The 19,643-nt window shown below is 39.8% G+C and overlaps 2 protein-coding genes across 2 annotated transcripts; both read right to left on the reverse strand.

Moving 5' to 3' along the window:
• Nucleotides 1-301: 301 nt before the first annotated feature.
• Nucleotides 302-3,221, reverse strand: LOC110822547 (uncharacterized). The gene is made up of 3 exons (XM_022052695.2): nucleotides 3,046-3,221; nucleotides 2,770-2,927; nucleotides 302-836 (listed from the first exon to the last, which is right to left on the reverse strand). The coding sequence occupies exons 1-3, from the start codon at nucleotides 3,124-3,126 to the stop codon at nucleotides 737-739; spliced, it is 339 nt and encodes a 112-aa protein (XP_021908387.1). The 5' UTR covers nucleotides 3,127-3,221; the 3' UTR covers nucleotides 302-736.
• Nucleotides 3,222-3,547: 326 nt separating this feature from the next.
• Nucleotides 3,548-9,978, reverse strand: LOC110822558 (Telomerase activating protein Est1). Its single transcript, XM_088208406.1, has 6 exons — nucleotides 9,344-9,978; nucleotides 8,316-8,456; nucleotides 7,618-8,226; nucleotides 7,411-7,533; nucleotides 7,063-7,271; nucleotides 3,548-5,826 (listed from the first exon to the last, which is right to left on the reverse strand). Exons 2-6 carry the CDS (start codon nucleotides 8,373-8,375, stop codon nucleotides 3,777-3,779), a joined length of 3,051 nt encoding a protein of 1,016 aa, XP_088064532.1. The 5' UTR covers nucleotides 8,376-8,456; nucleotides 9,344-9,978; the 3' UTR covers nucleotides 3,548-3,776.
• Nucleotides 9,979-19,643: the final 9,665 nt, after the last annotated feature.

Genomic DNA, 19,643 nt, shown 5'->3' on the forward strand with positions numbered 1-19,643 from the left:
TCCCTACATATCAGAAGAAAAATTCCAGCTGTCCTTGAATACTTCTTAAGGTTCAAATTTATCAAACCCTATTCAGTTGAACCTCTTGTCCATGGAAATTAATGAATAAATAAATCCAATATTCTCACTTTTCCCATCTGCTCCTGATTCCTTGCCTGCCCAGAAAGCTTTTTCCACAAGGAAAAGGCACATAAAGAAGCCAATAGCCAAGAATGTGAAAATAAGAAGGAAAGCATCTCCTTATCTCTTAAAAGATAGGAATAGCATCAAAGAACAGAAACGACTAAAGGGGAAAGCAACATAATAATAATGATAATTGTAATAAAATAAAAGCTGGGTGTTCTATATACATTATGGTTTACCGAACATTTCAAATCACAAACGCAACAAAGACATGAAGCTCTTGTTTCAGCTCCCATGTTGTTCATGTTTCTGCTTCGTCAAGGCCAAGAAGAACAAACATAAGGAGAAGGAGACGAAGAGTGATTAACAAATGCATCTGGTCAAATTATGATTTTTCAAGAGAAGAACAGAAGAATGGCTCTCATTCCAACCTTCTTGTCTCTTTTCTTTCCGCAGGAATGCATCAAATGTATTCATCTTCCAATGGAATAAAGTTAAAAAACTAAAATCAATTTGCTTTCTTTGCTTTGTCTTGGTAAGATCATTTGGCACCATCTCTGCATTTGATTTCCAACTGAAAACAGACCAGTTTGTGCAAGAAACATCAGATAAACTAATTTGCTTTTTTTGCTTGTCCTTTAAGATCATTTGGCATCAAATCCATTTCCCGCATTTGATGCTCAACTGAAACCAGACCAGTTTGTGCGAGAAACCTGCAAAATATATCCAACATGAAGATTTAAAGATAAAACAGCTTGAGTTCTGATATGATTGTGCACATTTAGAATTATTAACAATAACTGAAAAAATCATTTCTATGCGACATTCGTGGTTTTTGGTCCAACACTTAATATCCAGAAAAAATTACAAGAGTTACATTGGGGAAAGCTAAGAAGTTAACCCAAGACATAAGCAGAGATATCTTCTTTCAAATCTTAAAAATTCAATTTTTAATGGTTCTTGTGACATATTAGGAGCAAAACTTTGTCTGCATAAAACTCCGCAAGTTAGCACAGAACACTGCTTAGGAAGTTTCCATGCAAGCTACTGTTAATATGATCTCTCAACCCAAATATCGCAAGTCTGCAAAGAAAGAATTGTTGATAAAGGTAAAGAATTACACTCAGCATGTAACTGGATTTTACTGATATCCTTACAGATATAGATCACAAGAGATGAATGGACCATAACCTTTTACAGCAGGGACATCATTTAGCGAGGAACAGTTTACTCTTGTTAGACTAAAGAAAGTAACAAGGAAATAAGTGTCAGCTAACTTGGTAAAGTAACTTTTGATATACAAGGACTTGAAATCAAACTATTCTCAACTAGGGATCTAGAGGCTGCAAGGTAGAGAATTATCTCATATTGTTTAGTCAATATTCAACTTAGGCCAAAAAGAGACCTCCAGTTCCCCACTTTCCAAAAAAAATATATAAAGATTTTACTTTTCTACTCATGTCAGAACACAACACATCAAGACTGAACATGCTTATCTAATGTAACTAGATCTCTAAGTTGACCTGCTGAACTAGAATATTCATTTGCTAATGAAATTAAAACGATATAGCATCTAACTAATTCTCATAACTTACGTGTTTTAAGCAGAAAAGAAATAGAATGTATGAGTACATCATGTGGGGTAAATTTCCATTGTAGAATTCATATCATACAATGACACAATCAGAGATACCTGTAACCACAACCATCCTTCCTCAGCCGAAAGTATCTTGCCCTAAATTCAACCCAAATATCATGCTTTTACTTACCTAGAATAACATGTAAAATCATTTTTGCAAGAAACAAGATAATTACATATCTAACCTCACCCATAGAGAGACAATGAACTTACATATATTGAACCTACTAAAGGGGCTTAGATTTCACATAAACCATTAAGGCATTGTGTCTGGAATTTCCACAAGGAATAATAAAGAGGGAAATTAGAATCTAAACAGAGGCCAGCTTTTCTATGTCATATGACTATTGGGATTCAAAAAGAACCGATAAACCTAAAATCCATCCCACAACCTAAAGGACTATAATCAAGCAATTTAAAGCCAGTAAATGTATTCGCTTGACTAATAAAAAAACTAAATAATGCATAGATTTCCACACATATACTGGTCTATGGGAAAGGAACCAGAGTGAAACTCGGTAAAGAAATCTATCTAAGTAACAAACTACTACTAGTCAGAAGTAGTAATCCATGTAAACATTATTGGCATTCAAGTATTCTTACCAGTTAAATCTCTGCTACACTACCACCTGTTACGAACTTAAGCATCAGACAGTCCCCATGAAAATTTAACTCAAAGTTATCTAATTGCCATTACTAAGCTATAAGCAATCTGCTACCTCAAAGCAGAATCCCTCCTATATTTTCTATATCATCAACAATAATATATGCCTCTGCAACAAACTAACAAATCAATTCACTGCTAAGCAAATTGTAAGAAGTATGATCAGTTTCTATGCAGTCGAATAGCAAAAGAACCTTACATGACAAATCAGTGAAGTACCCAGCAGGCAATAACAAATAAAAACGTGAAATACAAAATATATTCAACAAGCAACAAGGATCCATGCTCAGAGAAAAAAGAAAGAAAAAAAAAGCATTTGAGTTGAAAGGAAGAATTGAAATACCAGCTAAGAAGCAAGAAAAGGGTTGCAGCAATTAGAAGGAGAAAAGCAACATGAAGTATTAACCAAGAGTCGCTAGCTGAGAACGCTAGCCCCAACATAACAGCAAGACAGAGACCCAACATGACAAACGCTGATTTGATAGTATTCCATGTAGGATTCTGTATCCAAATCAAAGATCAAAACTTGCATCCCCCCAGTTTAGGTGATTTGATATATGTTGAATCAAACACGCATATATATATACACACATGTAAAGGAGAGAGAAAGAGTACGAACATTAACACCCGGAGCTAGAGCTCCTAGTAGAACTGCTTGTGCTGATGATATGTCTGATTTGTTGGATTGTTTGACTTCCATTGGTGGGTAGCTTTTGATCTGCCGCTACAGATATTACGAGGAGTCGAGGAGAGAGGGAGAGATGAAAGAACTGAAAGGGATAAGTCATTGGATTGGACTGGAAATTTTGATGTTTAAGAACTCAGTTGTTAATGGGCTGCCATTAAAACATTTCATGGCCCAATTTCGCTTTTTTTCAGCCGTGAGAGTTTTTTAGCCTAATTTCAACCATAAAACATCAAATATATTAATTTACAGACTTTAATCCCAGAATTATTCGAGTCATAAATTAAGATCGAGATTTAACCCTCGCCTTTTACTTAGAGCAAGATTACCATATATTTACTGATTAATAGCACGAATTAACTTAAAAAGAAGTAAATTCTTCATCGACTGATACAGCAGTAATCATCATATATCAACTGTAATTGTATAAAAGCAGTAGGAGAATGGACATATTATTACGTAATTATGCATTAAGATTATGAAGAGGGTATAACTTCTTCTTGTTCATCTTTTCTCTAGCAAGATCATAAATATACGTATATACATACACACTTGCAAGTTCCTTCATGTCAAAACCTACAGGTAACTCTGTATGCCGAGTTAAGATGGCAAAGGCGAGGAACCAGCGAATTACAATGGTTCCTATAACTGTTTGTACAGTTACGTTAGTTTCCGGGATATGTACCACCTCTCAGGGCTTGCTCCCTCTGTAGTAGCCATTCTTTCTCCTTGAGATACTGGATAAGTGGCTTTGGATCTTCTCTAAGGTCTGGCATGGCACCACACCCGTACATGTTTGGTCTTTGATAGCCATTAAAGAGGTTCTCCCTTCTGTTATCAACTAACCTGTGACCTGTAGGAAGTACTCCAGCATAAAATGGTAAACTGTCCATGTTAGTTGTTGGGTCTGTAGGAGTTCCATATTTATCCAGAAGACCAATCCCTGAAGAGTTACAAGCAGGGAAGTTTCCGGGTCCTGCTGCAAGATAATGAGCTGCCCGGGTATGGCTATTGGCCCCAATAAGATTGTGATTTTCTCTATACTGTCGTAGCCATTCAGACGAAGTGAGTCCAGCAAATGGGGTGTATCCATCCATGAAACCTGGCAAAGGAGAATCATAACGGAGCACACCGCGAGCAGCATCATAATAGGCACTTATCTGAGATGCATCGTAGAAATTTGCTGTTCTGTTGATTACCCCAGAGGTTTTCAAGTCAGGAACACTAGATTGCATGCCATTATACCATGCTGCATCATCAGGCAATAATGGTGCAGATGGAACTGGAACTGAATATACGGGGGGAGAGAAATGGTTGGTTGAAGATCTATGGCTCGATCGAATGACAGCATCCTCACTCTCACCGAGGGAAAGACCACTCAAAGATGATGAAGCTAATTCCTGAATGGGACTCAAGCTGTGCTTTCTGACATCACTTCTTCCTTTCTCATTATCGTTTTTCAAGCTTCCTTGATCAAGGACCCAAGCATTCAACGAAGGCGGCCCAGCAGAGAGAGGTACTTCTAAAAATGAGTTTGACATCATATCCCTTGAAGAAGTCTCCTGCTGCTTAAATGTAATATTTCCCCTAAAATTAGAGATGTCAAAATCAAATGTTGATCGATGGTCATGGGCCTGGTTTTGTGCTATAAGCAATGATGTCGCATGGCGCAAACATTCATCTGAAGGAAGTGGTTGATCCTCCACATCTTTTGGAGGCGCTGGGTCTTTTGTATTGACAGAATTATTGGGTGGAGCAGAATTATGTCTTCTTAGGGGCTCAAAGAGAATGACTTCTTCATCTTCTGTGACAACAGATTTGCCATTAGTATAGAGGTCGCTTGCATTTTCACCAAGAATCTGATCCTTACATCCTTCTTTTGCTTTGGAATTGCATTTGTTGGGCTGCTTTGCCTTTCCTTTGAGATCAGAGTCATCAGAGGCAGACTCCAAATAGCCTGGTTCTTTTCTCCCTGAAATCACATTTTTCTCTGCTGCGTAGAATTTCATTCTTGATTTGTTGAAGGCAATCAACATTCGAGAACCACTTGATCTATCAGCAATCCTCATTGCCGCACCAACTATACGGTTTACACGGGTTTTAATCCCGTCTTCAAAACTGTCAGCATGTCTCCAGTGAATTGAGAAATCTAGTGATGTATGTGCAAGAGCTAATGGTGCAAAGCCTCTTAACTCATAATCTTCCCATAGAGTTCTTCCAGGCAACAGAATTTCACCCTTAATGTTCAACTGCTCTAAAAGATTAACAAAAGCATGAAAAAAGTAGGAAATTGCACTTGCTACTTTATCATCAGATGCATATCTTTCTACTTCGTCAAGCACGGTCATCAACCACTCCACAAAGACAAGGATAGCAGGTAAAAGAGGGCAAGAATCCAAGGGATTTGCCTTCAAGCATCTATCAGCAAACCGTCCCATGAAAATAAATGTGGTCGTTAATGCTAATCGTGTCAACTCAGCTTGCTGCATGTCCTTTTTGTCCTCTGACCTTTTTGCTTCTGAGGAATCAGTCAGATTGTGAAAGATGAAGATGAAGATAGAAATAACTTGAAGAGCACGAAAAGGGCCTGTTCTTGCTGAATCCATAAGCTGGTAGGACTCCAACATGGCTTTTAGTTTTGTATCATTTAGTTCCATCACTGCATCCAGCACTCTCATAGTGGATGCAAAAGTACAAGGGAACTGATCCAAACCGCTTCACATTAAAAAGCATCAGAAAATATCAGGAATTTGAACAGAGTGCAAATCTCAAATACCCATATCTAGCAGTTAAAGGTAGAATGGGAAACATAATAAGTTCCATGAAGACATTTCATTAAAGCATGATATAACAATTTGATCAATCTTATTGCCTTAAGATTCTATATTGATTATTCAACTAACTTTATTATATCACACAGAACTTTTTATCTACTCAATCCATCTTCCGGAATTGGGTTTTCCTGCAATCAGCCTGCGATTATCCACATAGCAAATATCTTCAATTCAATGAAAACTAATTAGCCATTCACATTGTCAAGAATTATATCTGAGACAAGCATATGACTACTTTCAAAATCAACCAAGAATATTTATCTATTAACAATCTAAAGATAATGTCCGAAGACCATTGTAGTTAACAAGAAAAGCTGAGCAAGTTCCAGTCTGCCAATATCATAAAGATATATGTCTTGATTTCATAAGATCAAGGAATCGTAAATAAGGCGGTATGATACAACCTAGTTGAAGGTTTTTTCCCCTGCAATGCTATATATGTAATTTTAGTCTCAGAGCTGATGTACTTTACTTTGTTTCTGAACTATTGGGGCTCAGTTTTGAAAGAGAGAAAACACGTTTTAGCTTTTTAATTTTCCATATTAAATCCACATTCATCCCTCTCGTATAGGAGGCCACCCTGATGGTACACAATTTTCTTTTTTTTTTTTCCTTCTTTTGCAAAAGAATATTGAGAATTTTCCTGTCACAATAAAAGATGACAGAAGATTTAAAGATATTTCAAGAATGAAGGAATTATTTATAAGATCCATTCTTGGATGATGTCTCAAATTCCATGTCGGTTAAACCTCCAATCTCATATGGAAAAAACTAGAACTATTGGCTAACATTTAGATGCAGAAACTGCTACCAGCGCTGAAGGAATGAAAACAAATTCCGAGTTTGTGAAATCATCCATACTCTCTGAATGTGTTTTTCTATTGATCTCGAACCAAACTTGTAACCTCATATTAAAAATAACAAATGAACTAAATAAAGATCAAACTCATCATTTTTTTAAAGTGGATTATGTTACTCTTATGTGGATTTGGGAAAACAGAGATGGGATCAGAGTAAAGGATCATACTCAAAGAACCATGAAATTATAAAAGCATCCTCTTAAAATATTAGTCAGGATGGAAACTATGAATCAGAATTATAAATCTATGTGGAATACCTGAATTTTATGAAAAAGAAACTCATTGTTCGGATTATAAGTGACCATAAATTTGCTTGCAAAGAGCATTCTCGTCCAGTACTCGATACATTGCAATTTGAGAAATCACCACATGGCTGTGTTTGTATCCCAAGACTGCTTCGTTCAGATGGTTTTGAGAAATCAAAGCATGCCTCAGTAGACAGAGAATGCAGATGAGAAGACCTGTTCTGGAGTATCATAACAAGCATTTGAGAACTAACTGAGCCGATACCAAACTTTATCAGCAGTTTTTTTTTTAAATAAAAAATTTATCAGCAAATTGAACCGGATAACATACAACATACGGATCATTAGTGTTGTTATTACCCTTTCGAGGAGTAAAATAAGGTTATTCCAGGCATCAGGAAAAGGCTCCTTGACAGCTAAACTTCTAACACAGTGATATAAAGCAAGAAATTCGTCACCAACATATGTCGCCAATACTGCCAACTACAAGTTTAAACAATGTCGCTCAAATACAGGGAAAGAAAATTCATGAAGTTATCCAGAAAAGAGAGGCAACAAACGAAAAACCTGATTTTGAGGATTTCCACCACCTGGCCAAATCATTGTAGCTTCTAAGTAGTGGTTAACTGCAACTGACCAGTTATGGTTCTGGGAATCCATTACCTCATACTGTTCCCTATATCTAGCAAGATCCCCAAGACAAACATAAAACCGATGGCATAAAAATAGGCATTTCTGCATTTTCTTTGGCTCGACTGAAATAGAGCTGCTGTCACTCCTTGTATGGGAGGAAATTTCTTCTGGGAGACCATATAATCTCTTGATTTTTACAATCAGTTTTTTGTAAAATTCACTAACCTCCAACAAAAATGACTTAAATCCTTCTAAATGACTATCACTACTCTTGAGAGCTTTAGTTCCATTTGAAGACGTCACAGACGTTATACCCTCTGAATTTGCAGAACTTCTTTTAATTCTTTTACGAAATTCATCAATATATCTATACTGAAGCTTCCAAAGTGAATATTCAACATCTTGAAGTTCTGCTTGGTCATGATCACTAGAAAAAAATTCTTCATAACACAAACAAGCCTTCCAGTACAAGTTTCGAACATCAGGTTGCAGTAAACCTCTGGAATGGATTAGAGCCCACAACTGCTTTTCTATGTTTGCAACCTGAAACCATCATAGTCTAAGAGTTAAGGAAGAAGAGAAGTTTCCTCTGTAAAGCAAAATCATCCAAAACTGAATCATAAACATGTTACCTCAAGAAGATTGTGTTTTTCTTTCTGGGTATTGGTATGAGGAGGTGTATTAAAATTCATTGTTAAGTTTACAAAGCTTTCGTAGAGAAAATACAGTCAGCTCGGTGTGATAACCAGTCTTCTAGACGTGGAGCGCTCAGTCTTCATCATTTACCAACATAAAGACAAATTAACAGCTAAGCACTAAAGAATACAACATTGTTGATTCCACAACATCATTAGAAGTTACATGCATATTTTTGTTAGTCCAAACTGCAAACATGATACAAGGGAAACATACTGATAAGCAGAACTCTAAATCCATTCATCTTCAAGAAGAAATGTGAAAGAAGACTCTTCCACAATTACAGTCCTGATTTTGAAAAGCAACCATGAATAGAATCCCAGTTCTAGTTCTCCAAATTTCTCAATTTATCCCCAATAATCTAAGAGTCATTGTACATGTTCTTTAGGAACAGATCAACATAGAATATGTACTAAACAACTAATACAGAAGACCGAAACAAGCATTTTACAGATTCAGCTCAAGAATTTGCCTAATCAGATAGATGATACCTTTCAGCACAAACCCATTCAATTTTACAAACAATAATTCTCCACTAATGAACAATATACCACAAAAGGAACAAACTTAAAGAGATTAAGGAGTTACGAGTAGAAATTTGAGACAAGTAGGGAAAACCCACAAAAAATGAGGTTCAGAAACTTAGCCAATACAGATGAAAACATTCTCCCCATAAGAGTTGAAAACAAGAACAGGAAGGGAGACAAGAAAAAAGGCACCCTCAAGGGCGGAAAGAGAAAGAAACCTAGATGAAATTAAGCAACAAATACAGCCACAAGCCAAAAACCATAGTCTCTAAAGAGTATAGTTAAAGAAAAACAAGAGAAAATCATACTAGGAAGAGCAAAAACAAAAAAAAAAGGAGGAAATACCAAAAAGCAAGCATCTGAAAGACATACACAGAGAACCCATAAAGAAAAAAGCACCAAGAAGAAGACCCAATCAACGGAGTTAGTAAACTTACTCTCCACGTTTTTTAGCAGAAACGAAGACCAAAAATGGCGGAGAGAGAAAGAGAAGCGCGGGGATTGGACACTGAAAGAAGTGTTTTAGCCACCTGTGCAGCTCAATTGTGAAACAGACAAAGAAAAAGGTGGCCGATGATGATGATAATGAGGCTCAAATGAAATACTAAAATCTAAATTCTTCCCAATATTCTCTCTCTATCTCCATCTTTTGACAAAATATTAAATACCATTTAAAGAGCAGAATAAAGCAAAACACAATTACAACAGTGTGATCAAAGTCAAAAATACTGATCCAACATTAAATTAAGCAAGCAGTAAACTTGTAAGAATTACTGTAAGAACAACTTGCAGAATCTGCAAATTTAAATTAAAAGTGATTTGTTTTATATCATCATCAGCTTCTCTGACTAAAATGAAAAGCATCCTTCTAAGCTAAGCTAAACTCATCTTTTCTGTCTCAAGATTGGACTGCTTTTCTATCAGATTAGCACACAGTTTTTTTAATCTTGACACTGCATTAAAGTCTGTCTCAGACGGAGATTAGTCACGAACAGATGATTAATTTAAGGGCATATTTTTCTACATCAATCTATTTTGTATTTCCAAAGACAACTAATCATAGCTTAATGAAGAAAAGTAAGACATACATATATATATACATAACACTAAAAAAATAAACGTTGAGGGATGAGTTATGGATTAGATGTTGAGATTTGTTCCTCAGAATCAAGGAGACGTGCTTGACCGCACAAGTGTGCGAGAAGAAGTGGCTGGGTAGTTGGCGGGTCTTGTAAGCTGTAACTCTCAATTCTCATATGCTGACAAAAAATAGTTTTAATTATTTCATAATCAATAAACAAAATAGTCAAAATTTACAAATTTTATTTTAGTGTTATATTATTACTATCATAACATTATTAGTATATATGTAATAAATTTAAATAATTTATTCTGAATTTAAAATTATATATTTCATATATTAAATAATTAATTAAATATATTTTTAAAAATGTAAATTATTGAATAAAATAAGGATTAACTTCTATTGAAATAATATGACAAGACCTTTTTATTTTTTTTAAAAAAAATTATTTTTGATAAATTAAAGTAGATAGCATGTCTTTAATTGAACAAAACTAAAATCTCAATAGTCAAATATTGGGATTCAATCCAAGTAAGGTTGGGTAATTTTCAATTAAATTTAAAAAAAAAAAATCAAAGAAGAAAAAAAGAGACAATAATTAATTGCATTAAAATTTTTATTTAATAAAAATACCGATAATTATTTGACTAAATAGTCGATATATTTATTTATTTATAAGATATCGTAAGTTTGAATATGATTGTATTAACGTGTGTATTATTTTAAAAAAAATTGCTTATATTATTTTATAATTAGTGTTTGTATATCATTTAATTGTTTTGTATACATTTATTTAAAAATAAAAATAAAATAAATGTCTTATTAAGATATAGTATTCTTTTTTTATAACATATCGTGAGTTTGAATTTGACTGTACTAATGTATATATCATTGTTTAAAATTTACTTATGTTGTCTTATAATTAATTTTTGTATATTATTTAATTGATTTGTATATATTTATTTAAAAATAAAAATTTTATTATAATATAGTGTTCTTTCTTTATAAAATATCATGAATTTGAATGTATCTGTACTGTACTGATGTAAGTATCCTTTTTTTAGAATTTATTTATATTATCTTGTAATTAGTATTTATATATAATTTAATTAATTTGTGTAAATTTATTTTAAAATAAAATTTTTATTACGATATAATTATTAAATATAAAAAATAATTATTACAAAAAAATATTAAATTTTTTATATTTAATAAAAAATATAAATAAATAAGAGTATCAATTATTCTAATTATTTAAATTTATAAAATATAAAAATAATGTATATTATAATATGCTTTTTGAGAAATAATTTTTTGTTTGTGTATAAAAAAATATCTTTAAATTAAAAACATAAGTATTTATAGACATATTATTTGATATAAGTATACAAGGGATTTGCATTTGCGGGATAATTTGGTAATACTCAGATCAATCTTGTTGAGGAGAAACTTTATTTCTCTTAAAACAATTAAATTATATATTTTATAATATATATATATATGTGGACCCCAATTGGACTAAGATTTTGGGTTGCAACAGGAAGGATGATATATATATATATATATATGTATGTATGTATGTGTGTATGTATATGTGTAATTAATGAAGAATTGATTTCGTTTGGACTGGAGCGGTCAAAGAACATGGTGGGGATTGACTTGTTTCGACCAAAACGGGTAACGTGTAGCCTCTAAACGCAGAGATTGAGAATATTGAAGGAAATGGGTTGTTGTTAGGTTGACCAATAATTCATATTTTTCAAGCCACGTGTACAATGTAATAGTCGACCTGACTCATACATACACATATACATATATATATATATATATATGTAATTTCACATTCAATAGTTTTTTTTTTTTCTTAGAAGACTATATTAAAAAAGAAATGAGTATTTAAATATATCGAATGCGGAAGCGAGATCAAAATTTCAGTTAACATCCCTGACACGAAAAACCAAAAAAACGTACTTAAAATATAAAAGGTTAAACTAACTAAGAAAGAAAACTCGAAAATAAACTATGCGTATGACTACAGAGTCTCTAGGCATCCCCTTCGTCGTCCTCCTGCGGAACGGGCTCGGGAACCATGTCTTCCTGATCTGAAATGGTTAATTAAGGAGTGAGCTACACTAGCCCAGTAAGAACATCACGATATCTCACCGTCACGGAGATAAAGGTGGGTAGAAAACCACAAAAAGACCAATGGAGCATAATTTACAACAAACTCGTTTATTAACATGAAAACCTTTACCATCCACTTACCTTGGTGGAATTTATGAAAACAATATGAGAAAAACAATAACATCATCATAATCATTGAATAATCTAAGCTGTAAAACATAACACTTATCACGCCTCTTGTAATTCAATCATTGTACAACATATTTTCCTTATTTACCAGCCTACTAGTATCCGTGGGGGTCCATAGGGGTTCCGCTACCCGTTAATCTTTAACATTCATAATCAGTTTCCAGGGCCGTCCCCATACCCCGTCCGGTATGGGCGCCAAAACCATGAACCTCAATACCCCGTCCGGTATGAGGGTGAAACGGGCCGTCCCCATACCCCGTCCGGTATGGGCGCCAAAACCATAAACCTCAATACCCCGTCCGGTATGAGGGTGAAACGGGCCGTCCCCATACCCCGTCCGGTATGGGCGCCAAAACCATAAGATCTCCATACCCCGTCCGGCATGTGAGACCACAATCCCGGTAGGGTTCCCTACGGACCCGGTCCGTCCACCATCTCCCAGGATATCTAGTCAGGCTAACCCCATCATACAATTATCAGTCTACACAATCTTTCATTTTCCTTTTCCTCAATAAGCATCATCAATTCACATACAAACAAGCAAACAGTAGTTCATGCCAAACAGACAACATACAGTATCGGTTTTTCAGTCATTCAACCCATGATTAATAAAAACGTAGTAAATGCACACAAATCTGTAAAATAAACACATCAAACCTCATTTTGCATTTAAAGCTGTAAACAGGCCAAATAACAGTAAACCACCAATCACACTAGACTCGGGCTCCATTAGCTACCTTAAGCAATTTCACACATTCGTTAATTCAAGAAATACTGTTTTATCATTTTGAACTTTAATACCGTGATAGGAAATAGGGTGAGGGGTCCTTACTTGTTTTCGGGATCCGAATACGATTCACAGTGCGCCTGCAGGCTGTCCCTAATTTTCCCCTGAATTTTTTCCCGGGGAACTGAAACACGCTAACAGTACCTGCACGGGTTCCAAAAAAAATCCAAATTAGGCCCAGGGCCTCTTTCGGCCCAAATCGCAACTCCGGCACGGCGGCTCCGCCGTGCTCCGGCGACGGCGCCGCCGCTGGCGGCGGCGAGTCGCCTCGGGTTGACTGTTTTCGGCCGTTTTTGGCCGAATTCGGCCACACTCGCATTGGTCCTTGTCAGAAAACAACCCTAGGGCCCTCGGGGGGCCAAAAAATCACGGAAAAACGGAGCTTACCGGCGGCGGCGCTCTCGGGTACGACGACTCTCCGGCGAAGTTCGTGTTTTGGTGATTTGGCTTCGGTCAACCTGTAGAGAAAAGAATGGTGATCACGGTGATATAAAAATTGCATCGAACGGAGGCCGGGAAGGGCCTCGTCGGAGGCAAAAACCGAGAGGGGGCGCGGCGGCGCCGCTGGGCTTCGGCCGCGTATTCCGGCCGTTTGGCCGGGATTTCAGCTTCGATTTGGCCATAGGAGGAATCAGTGGGAAAAAACGAGTCGGGGGTATGAAATTTACCTCGATCGGCGGTCGGAAATTTCCCCGGTGCGGCGGCGAGTGGCGGCGGGTGGCGGCGGTCGGCCTCTGGTTCGTCTTCTCCGGCGAGCGGCTGGCGGCTAGGGTTTTTGGTCTGGTGTGGGGGTTCTATTTATAACCCCTTGCCTTTTGATCACAGCCGTTCGTTTCGTTTTAATCTGGGCCGTTCGTTTTTGATTGAATCTGGGCCGTCCGTGCGTTTGAATCTGGGCCGTCCGATCGCGTGATTGATCTGGGCCGTCGGATCGCACCCACGCGGATCGCCAACGTGGCTCCTTTCGGAGTGACGCGATCTCGCCACGTGGCAGGCCCCGGTTGGCCGGGACTGCTGACCGGGCCTGCTGACGTGGCTGCTGACGTGGCCCCCTTTTTTTTTTTTTTTTTTTTTTTTCCCTCCTCCTTTCCGGGTGCTACAACTCTCCCCCCCATAAAGAAATTTGGTCCCCAAATTTGCCTCATTACTCTTGATCAAACAGATGAGGATATTGGGCCCTAAATTCTGATTCCAGCTCCCAAGTCGCCTCCCTAGGCGTGTGGTTCTGCCACAAGACTTTTACAAATGATATTTCCCGGTTACGGAGTATTCTGCTTTCTCGGTCCGTGATACTGACCGGTACTTCTTCATAAGACAAGTCCTCTCGGAGTGAGAGCGGTTCATGAGCCACGACATGAGAAGGGTCCGGATTGTACTTGCGCAGCATAGATACATGAAACACATTGTGAACCCGGGAGAGCTCAGGGGGCAGTGCAAGTCTGTAGGCAGTGGTACCAATCTTGTCTAAGATTTCAAAGGGTCCAATGTACCTGGGGTTTAATTTTCCCCTTCTGCCGAACCTACTAATTCCCTTGAAGGGGGTGACTTTAAGAAACACCCGGTCACCTTTCTCAAAGGCCAGGTCTCTCCTCCGGGTATCAGCATAGCTCTTTTGCCTACTCTGAGCCGCCTGGATGTTCTTCTTGATCTTAACTATCTTGGACGTGGTTTCTTCCACCAAATCCGGGCCAAACAATCTTCTATCGCCCACTTCCTCCCAACAAATCGGTGACATGCACGGACGACCGTATAGCGCCTCGTATGGGGCCATGCCGATGCTTGCTTGGTAACTGTTGTTGTAGGCAAACTCTATCAGGGGTAGATGGTCGTCCCAATGGCCTCCGGAGTCAAGGACACAAGCTCGGAGCATATCCTCCAGCGTACGGATTGTCCTCTCTGATTGTCCATCGGTTTGGGGGTGGAAGGCAGTACTAAGGGACAGCTTTGTTCCCATAGCTTGCTGGAGACTATTCCAAAACCGAGAAGTGAATCTGGGATCCCTGTCGGATACCACTGTTACTGGGACCCCATGCAGTCTGACTATTTCCCGGACATACATCCTTGCCAATTTGTCCAACGAATCAGTCATTCTGATGGCCAGGAAGTGGGAAGACTTAGTGAGTCGGTCAACAATTACCCATATGACATCGTGTCCCGATCGTGCCTTGGGTAGTCCCGATACGAAGTCCATGGTGATGTGTTCCCACTTCCATTCTGGAATCGGTAAGGGCTGAAGCAACCCCCCTGGGCGTTGATGTTCTGCTTTGACCTGCTGACATACCAAGCACTTAGATACGAAGTCGGCTATATCTCTCTTCATCCCATTCCACCAGAATCGGGGTCGCATAGTTTGGTACATTTTTGTACTTCCTGGATGCATGGCGAACCTTGAACTATGGGACTCTGTCATGATGTCTCTTTTTAATTCATTGTCGTCTGGGACACACATTCTGTCCTTGAAACGAATCAATCCGTCGGCAGAAATCTGAAATTCTGAGTTCACTCCCTGTTCTGCATCCTTCTTGCGGTTTACTAGGGCGGGGTCAATTGACTGGGCTTCCTTTATTCTTTGGATTAACTCGGGTTGGACTGCTAGGTGGCTCAAACATGTGGCCCTCTTCAGATCTTGCAGTCGAACCTGCTGCGTAGCCCCAATGGACCTGCATTCTGAAACCATCAGATGGGCTAGGGTGCCTGCACTCTTCCTACTGAGGGCATCGGCTACTACGTTGCCCTTACCTGGATGGTATAGGATGTCACAATCATAGTCCTTGAGGAGTTCCATCCACCTTCTCTGACGCATGTTGAGATCCTTCTGAGTGAAGATGTGCTTCAAGCTCTTATGATCGGTGTAGATCTGAAAGGTCTCTCCATACAAATAATGGCGCCAGATTTTCAAGGCGTGTATGATTGCGGCAAGCTCCAAATCATGGGTAGGATAGTTCTTCTCATGATTCTTTAGCTGTCTAGACCCATATGCTATAACCTTTCCATGCTGCATCAGGACACAACCCAGGCCCAGATAGGAGGCATCACTATAAACTGTATACCCTCCTGACCCACTCGGTAGAGCCAGCACGGGTGCAGTAGTCAGTCGCTTCTTCAATTCTGAAAAACTCCTTTCGCAGTTCTCATTCCAATCAAACTTTGCATTCTTCTTTGTGAGTCGGGTTAGAGGGGCCGCTAGACTGGAGAACCCTTCGACAAACCGGCGGTAATAACCCGCCATCCCTAGGAAACTGCGAATTTCCTTAACTGTTGTCAGCCTTTCCCAACCAAGTACCGCTTCAACCTTTTCGGGGTTCACCGACACCCCTTCCTTCGATATAACATGTCCTAGGAAGGCGGTTTGCTCGAGCCAAAATCCACACTTGCTCAACTTTGCATACAACTTCTTTTCCCTGAGTACCTGGAGGACTTGGGCAAGATGATGAACATGTTCTTCTCTACTTTTTGAGTAGACTAAGATATCATCGATGAACACGATGACAAATTTATCCAAAAACTCTCTGAAGATTCTGTTCATTAGATCCATAAAGATGGCCGGGGCGTTGGTTAGCCCAAACGGCATAACCAGGAACTCATAGTGTCCGTACCTGGTTCGGAATGCCGTCTTGGGGATGTCTTCTGCTCTCACTTTTACCTGATGGTAACCTGATCGTAGATCTATTTTAGAAAAGACCTGTGCACCCTGCAACTGATCGAAAAGGTCATCAATCCGGGGGAGAGGGTACTTGTTTTTAATTGTTACCTTGTTTATCCTTCTATAATCAATACACAGTCTCAACGTTCCATCTCCTTTCTTTGCAAAAGTAACCCCGGCACCCCATGGGGAAATGCTGTGTCTAATGAAGCCACTGTTTTGTAGCTCAGTGATTTGTTTCCTTAGCTCTTCCATCTCGATGCGGCTCATTCGGTAAGGAGCTACCGAGATGGGTTGGGTTCCTGGCTGTAAGTCTATGGTGAACTCGACCTCTCTGTCCCCTGGTAGACCGGGCAGTTCATCTGGAAATACGTCTGGAAAGTCTCGGACTACTGGAATCTCTTGGATACAAACTTCCTTCTTGGGTTTACCTAGTTAGGGAAAATACAATATCAACGCACTGGGAATTAAGAAGAAAAGAATTTGTCATTAGGGAAAATCAGTACCGAATAATTTTATTAACTTGTAAATGGCTCCTCGTTGGGAGGATTAAATACAATCTTTTTATTAAAGCAGTCTATGGTGGCGTGATACGCCGCCAGCCAATCCATTCCTAGGATTACATCAAAATCCCCTGTGTCTAACCCTATCAGGTCTACCCTCAATTTCTTATCTGCTATCTCCACGACACATGCCCTGTAGACAACCTCTCCTAGTAATGTCTCCCCCCCAGCGGTAGATACCAACAATAGTGAATCAAGTCCATCAGGTGATACACAAATTTTGGAAGCAAGAACATGTGAAATAAAAGAATGTGATGCACCAGTATCAAACAAAATATGAGCAATGTGGCCAGAGATAGTATACATACCATGTACCACGTCCGGGTCTGCATCGGCATCCTTCTGGGTAAGGTTGTAAACTCTGCCCTGGATTGGAGGCCTCCCTTGATTCTGGTTCCTAGGGCACTCCCTCGCATAGTGCTGGGCACTGCCGCATATGCGACAGGTGTTGTTGAGGCGGTAGCAGGGTCGGTCCCCATGATCCCTGCCGCAGTACTGGCAGATCTTCCCACGAGCTGCCCCCATAGCCTGAGGAGGGCCCTGAACGGCAGGCCTGGGTCTCTTACTGGGTTGGACAGGCATGGTAGGCGCTGGCCTGCGGAGCGGGGCTGAAGGTCGGGAACTTCCCGTTAGCTGAGGGCGGGTGTCGAAGCTCCTTTCTATGATCTGCGCCTTTGCCAGGACTGCCGAATATGTCTCGAGCTCCATCACCAACAAGTGCTGTCTGATCGCCGGGCGGAGACCCCACTGGAATTTCCTGGCCTTTCGGCCCTCATCCAACAATGTCTCCGGGGCATGTCGGCCCAGCTCCAGGAACTTGCGGGCATACTCCGACACTGTCATATTACCCTGGACCAACTGAGCAAATTCCATTTCTTTTAAATGTTGGATGTGCTTAGGGAGATACTCCGCATGGAAAGCCGTTAGGAACTGCTCCCAAGTAACTGGTACAGGCAGGGTGGCCCGCTTGAGCTCCCACCAGCGTACTGCTTCCCCTACCAGCATGTAGGAGGCAATGGCAGCCCTCTGCTCAGGAATTACTCCCAAGGTCTCAAAGGCTCTCTCAGTCTCCGCCAGCCAGTATTGGGCCTCTTCGAAAGAGGATCCCCCTGAAAAAGTAGAAGGGTTCAGTCTCCTGTACCTCTCTATGAAGCCGGGGTCGATCAAGGAGGGAGCGGGGTCCCGAGGTAAAGGGACTGGGGCCGGCTGAGGGTGAACTGGGGGACCCTGTGGTGGCGCCTGCTGATGGGGTGGGGGCACTGGAATATGCTGTGGCGGTACCTGTTGGTACTGTGGCTGTGGTACCGGGTCGTACCGCGGCTGTGGTGCCGGGTGGTACTGTGGAGGAACAGGCTCCTGCCGGGGTGGCTCGGGATCAGCCTGCTGTAACGGGGGCTCAACCTGCGCTAGCGGAGGAGGTCCGGGTAACTCCCTTCTCTCCTCTTGCCTTCGCTGGGCAGCTACGAGAGCTTCCACCATCTCATATAATCTGTCCAAATCCTCCCGAAGCGAATTATCTTGGGCCGCTCGGTTTAGTGGGGGCCTTCCTCTCCTCATTTCTGTGTACCTGCATTTACAAGGAATGGTTGAGTAACGACCAATCGGTGAGTATTTCTTTAAAGGACTATAGTGTAAGGGATGGGTCCGAGGAAATGCGGCTCTGATACCAACTGTAACGGCCCCGGAAAATATTAAAAAAGAAATGAGTATTTAAATATATCGAATGCGGAAGCGAGATCAAAATTTCAGTTAACATCCCTGACACGAAAAACCAAAAAAACGTACTTAAAATATAAAAGGTTAAACTAACTAAGAAAGAAAACTCGAAAATAAACTATGCGTATGACTACAGAGTCTCTAGGCATCCCCTTCGTCGTCCTCCTGCGGAACGGGCTCGGGAACCATGTCTTCCTGATCTGAAATGGTTAATTAAGGAGTGAGCTACACTAGCCCAGTAAGAACATCACGATATCTCACCGTCACGGAGATAAAGGTGGGTAGAAAACCACAAAAAGACCAATGGGGCATAATTTACAACAAACTCGTTTATTAACATGAAAACCTTTACCATCCACTTACCTTGGTGGAATTTATGAAAACAATATGAGAAAAACAATAACATCATCATAATCATTGAATAATCTAAGCTGTAAAACATAACACTTATCACGCCTCTTGTAATTCAATCATTGTACAACATATTTTCCTTATTTACCAGCCTACTAGTATCCGTGGGGGTCCATAGGGGTTCCGCTACCCGTTAATCTTTAACATTCATAATCAGTTTCCAGGGCCGTCCCCATACCCCGTCCGGTATGGGCGCCAAAACCATGAACCTCAATACCCC

This window comes from Carica papaya, chromosome 7, assembly GCF_054855325.1.
Source record: "Carica papaya isolate Zhongbai chromosome 7, ASM5485532v1, whole genome shotgun sequence".
NCBI classification, from domain to species: domain Eukaryota; kingdom Viridiplantae; phylum Streptophyta; class Magnoliopsida; order Brassicales; family Caricaceae; genus Carica; species Carica papaya.

What these genes read in the sequence shown, in the direction of transcription:
- LOC110822547 (XM_022052695.2), bottom strand. Translation starts at nt 3,126, where the DNA reads ATGGAAGTCAAACAATCCAACAAATCAGACATATCATCAGCACAAGCA. An exon ending in CTCTAGCTCCGGGTGTTAAT is followed by an intron (nt 2,928 to 3,045) that starts GTTCGTACTCTT and finishes ATTTGGATACAG; the next exon opens with AATCCTACATGGAATACTAT. An exon ending in CTTTTCTTGCTTCTTAGCTG is followed by an intron (nt 837 to 2,769) that starts GTATTTCAATTC and finishes TATATTTTGCAG; the next exon opens with GTTTCTCGCACAAACTGGTC.
- LOC110822558 (XM_088208406.1), bottom strand. Translation starts at nt 8,375, where the DNA reads ATGAATTTTAATACACCTCCTCATACCAATACCCAGAAAGAAAAACAC. An exon ending in AAAAACACAATCTTCTTGAG is followed by an intron (nt 8,227 to 8,315) that starts GTAACATGTTTA and finishes TGATGGTTTCAG; the next exon opens with GTTGCAAACATAGAAAAGCA. An exon ending in TTCTTTTTCATAAAATTCAG is followed by an intron (nt 5,827 to 7,062) that starts GTATTCCACATA and finishes TTTAATGTGAAG; the next exon opens with CGGTTTGGATCAGTTCCCTT.